This window comes from Mytilus edulis, chromosome 6 (assembly GCF_963676685.1).
Source record: "Mytilus edulis chromosome 6, xbMytEdul2.2, whole genome shotgun sequence".
Classification (NCBI taxonomy): Eukaryota; Metazoa; Mollusca; class Bivalvia; order Mytilida; family Mytilidae; genus Mytilus; species Mytilus edulis.
Window position 1 is genome coordinate 14,638,236 of NC_092349.1, and position 4,114 is coordinate 14,642,349.

At 30.3% G+C, this 4,114-nt stretch overlaps 1 protein-coding gene across 1 annotated transcript; it reads right to left on the reverse strand.

Moving 5' to 3' along the window:
- Positions 1–855: 855 nt before the first annotated feature.
- On the reverse strand, positions 856–2,352 carry LOC139525989 (collagen alpha-1(VIII) chain-like). The gene is made up of 2 exons (XM_071321175.1): positions 2,111–2,352; positions 856–1,276 (listed from the first exon to the last, which is right to left on the reverse strand). Exons 1-2 carry the CDS (start codon positions 2,316–2,318, stop codon positions 882–884), a joined length of 603 nt encoding a protein of 200 aa, XP_071177276.1. The 5' UTR covers positions 2,319–2,352; the 3' UTR covers positions 856–881.
- Positions 2,353–4,114: the final 1,762 nt, after the last annotated feature.

Here is a 4,114-nt window from a genome sequence, read left to right on the forward strand (position 1 = left end):
AAAACTGAAATAGATATACCATATCCTAGCTGTTTCTCCCTTTCATTAGGGAATTTCTATTCAAATGCTTTTTTTGTGTGTGGTCAAGATGTCATGAAATGCAATCAGAACAAAACAATACTAGATCTCCTCTTATATTTGATGTGTTTCCTTCAGTTTTAGTTTGTAACCCGGATTTGTTTTTTTCTCAATCGATTTATGAATCTAGAACAGCGGTATACTACTGTTGACTTTATTGATATCCATATCTTCCAATGTTTATCACTACCTTTGATGTTCAGACAAAAAGGCGCAATGATCATTATTTAGATCATATCGTATCAATGTGATGATATGTTATACTTTGATATTTAAGTTACAACATGATGTGTATTCGAATTTCGATATTGTCAAAATCTAAAAATAAAAATAAAAAAAAAGACATCAGAAATCTTTGGTTTACGAATTTGTTACAGAAATATGTCCAACAAGGGAAGATAACAACAACTCTTTTTTGTATTTGCCTAACAAAATACAATTCAATGTTTTATTAAAAAAATCACAAAATTGCAAAATGAACCTTTACTTGCAGTGCTCCCAAGCACTTTGATTGGTATAATAGCCGTACTGATAACGGTTATCATTGTACTATTGTTATCACTGAGTCTCGGAATTTTAAGAGTAACATTGATTTGGTAATTTATAGTTTCTATCGAAGTTTCATGTTTTTTTTTCTCTTTTTCTACATTGCAACAGTATTATTTGTGCATTTTGTTCTGCATTATAAGGGAAATAATTTCTATATAAATGACAAAGAATACGCATATGTTGATTGGTTTTATTGAATTAAAATACATAAAATAACAAAAATCAAAAAGCATTTCATTTACTGACTTTATTCTCTATATTATGTGTACAAGATTGCCAGAAAAATAGGATTGTCCAGCGCCTACAATACCAGATGGTTGATCCCATACGTTTTTGACGTAAACACGATCGCCAAATTGAAGTGTTATTGTCGCGCCGATTGTTAGAGAATTGAAATTAACTGCCACAGAAACTGCCATTTGTGCATTGTTTCGAAATAATCCTAAGTGCAAAAATCCAGCTTTACTTTGCCTTGCTGAAGCTGTGAAATGGTAGAGACCCTTGATTGGAGCAGTAAAAATCCCGGTCCCGCTATTGTATCCACTCCCAATATTTTCTGTTATTCTTTCAAACTTTACGGTAGCGTGAGCCGCAATAGAGCCGTAAGGTGGTGAAATCAGAAGTGCCAGAAACGTCACTATTGACGGACCTGAAAATTAAAATAATACGCTGTTTTAATCATTGAAATTTGAAATATCAAGGGCAAGTACTAATAACCGATTCCATAAAATAACTGTAATTTATATTGTGACAAAAACATTTTTAATGAACAATTTAGAGTTACAGTTAATTGTCTTTTGACGTTTCATAACAACGTTTACTAAAAAATAATCCATTTACATATCTACAAATATTTAGCTACGATATGCCCTTTAATATTGCTGTCCTTGGATTTAAAGTTACAGGACATAACTTCTTTACCAATGTGAAACTACTGTCACGATACACTTGAATGTAATTCAGGAATCCTAGGACAGGTCATTTAGAAAAATGATAAAAAAAAAAGCAACAAATATTTGATTTATCCAATTTTCTCTTTTTTTATCGCCTTATTCTGTTTTCTGTCATCATGACCCTGGTATATTTTATCCCTTATCATCATCGAAATGAATAGAACAACCTTGATCAGAATATTTAATGAATTTTATTATGAAGGAATAAATGTAAAAGGATTACATATCGAAAGTGAAGGGAATATTTTTCATTCATTCAGACATTAAGTCTGAATAAGAAAAATTCTATATTCGTTGTTTCTGCTCGAAATCAATTTATTAAAAATTGATGTCAGACTCCATAGATCTCCGAAAAGAGACAGTTCGCATATGATATCACATCTACTTCTTTTTATATTTACTCGATCTAGTGAGTGAACCTCAGTTAGGGAAAATTGAACTTTTTCTTCTATTTTTTTAAAAGGAACACATCAGCGTTTGTAATAACCGGCAACTATTTGCATTATTCATTAAAAATCATGAAAACTTACTTTGTTTCTGTAATGTTTCCTTTATTGATTCAATTTCCGCACCCCTGCTGTTATACTGTTTCTGCATGTCCAGGAATCTGTTTTCTAGTCGGTCTAATTGTTTGGCAATCATCCACAGAAAACCATTTTCAGAAGATCCCCGTTCCACTTTAACACTGTATACAGCTGAACTTAAACTTAAAACGCAATACAAAACTAAAAGAAACATAACTCGTTTTGCAGAATTTTCTTATTTTGTTTTGTCAGTGGGTATTCTCTAAGAAAAAAGAAAAAAAAAACCATCTGTCGACAGTACGATCCTCTATATATGTTAAAAAATAATCGAAAATCAATTCCTATGTTGTTTCAACTACGAAACTACTATTAAGTTCCAAAAAATTGCATTTGTATTTTTTTTCATATAATAAAAACAAGACTTTGTAATTAGAATTTGTTTTTGAAATTCATTGAATCTTTTCAACGTGGTGTCATATGAAACGAGGTTTTTGAAATTATAATATATAGGAAATGATTATGTAGATGTTACAGACAGTTTCTGAATTTAGGCATTTTACAAAATGCCTGAAAATACCTAGTTATTTTGCAAAAAAGGAGTAATTTCGTGTTCAAAGACACTAAATATGAACAAGCTATCAGCGAAATAGAGAAGGGGGAGACAATAATATAATAGCAGTTCAGTTATGGAGATTCTGATTAGATAAAGGGTTTTCTTTTACAAGAAGGTTCATGTAAATAAGTTTTACAGTATAGAAAACACATTCGACTCTAAAAAACGTACAGCGAACATGATATTTCTTATAAAAAACAAATCATCAATTTAAATTTTTTTACAAGCTTTGGTAAGATATTTATAAATTCTTGCTTGAGTCGGTACGGAATAAAAATGAAATATCATCCAGAAACTAGATTAAAATCTGAAAAATGCCAAAGCTCGAAACAATTCTTTGGAGGGGCGTTGAAAATTGTCAATAAACAGAAATTCCTATACCAGTATACTATCTTTAAAACAGATCAAAATGTTGTATTTCAACATTATTCGCTGAAAACGTCGCACAAGGCAATATAAACGTTCAGAGGAGAATATGATACTAAGAAGGGAATATGATACTCAGAGGGGAATATGAAGTCTTGTTCGACGTCACGTGTGATAGTTTCAATCAACCAAATGTTGATTTCGTTATCAAAATTAACATGCAGGGGAATAATATGATTTGCTTTATGTTTGATATATGCAAACTTTTGAAATATATTGTATTCCATTCTTAATATCATAGAGAATTAGTAAAAAAGTAGAATTTTATACTATTTCTAATTTTATCTTTATATACTATTTCTAATTTTATCATTATTTCAAAATGGAGAACATTGTCCATTAGTTATTTCATTGTTTTAATATTATATTCAAACAACATATTTTGAGATACTAGTATAAATATCTGACGATGTATAACAATCCTGAATATATTTATATAGTTATGTTTTTAGTACTTAGTAGATAGTTAAGTTCTATATTCATGTCATGTAGTGTTTTCATTTCAGTGTTTTAGCGATATCTTTTAACATTTCATAAAGCGACAGCGAACCATAACACGGTTCAACTCGGATCTATTTCTTAAAATATCCTACACCAAGTCAGGAATAGGACAGTTGTTATCTAATAGTTCGCCTCTATGAATTATGACGTTTGTTTGTATTGCACATCAGTGTACCCGCTGTTACTTTGTTTTCCTCTTTTTGTTAATGTGTTTCCAACGGTGTTAGTTTGTAACCCGGATTAGTTTTTTCTCCATCGATTATTGACTTTGGACACCGGTATACTACTGTTGCCTTTATTTAATTGTAGATATTGTCATTTCATAGGTTATTTTATTCATCATTTTGTATTATTGGAATATGTTTTACTATTTTACTGTTAATTAAGTAAACGATATTGTTGAAAGCTGCTAACAAGGAAGCTATTAAACCAAGAGTTCCAAATGGTGAAGTTGAAATCATCCCTTCGTA

What these genes read in the sequence shown, in the direction of transcription:
- LOC139525989 (XM_071321175.1), bottom strand. Translation starts at nt 2,318, where the DNA reads ATGTTTCTTTTAGTTTTGTATTGCGTTTTAAGTTTAAGTTCAGCTGTA. An exon ending in GGAAACATTACAGAAACAAA is followed by an intron (nt 1,277 to 2,110) that starts GTAAGTTTTCAT and finishes TTTAATTTTCAG; the next exon opens with GTCCGTCAATAGTGACGTTT.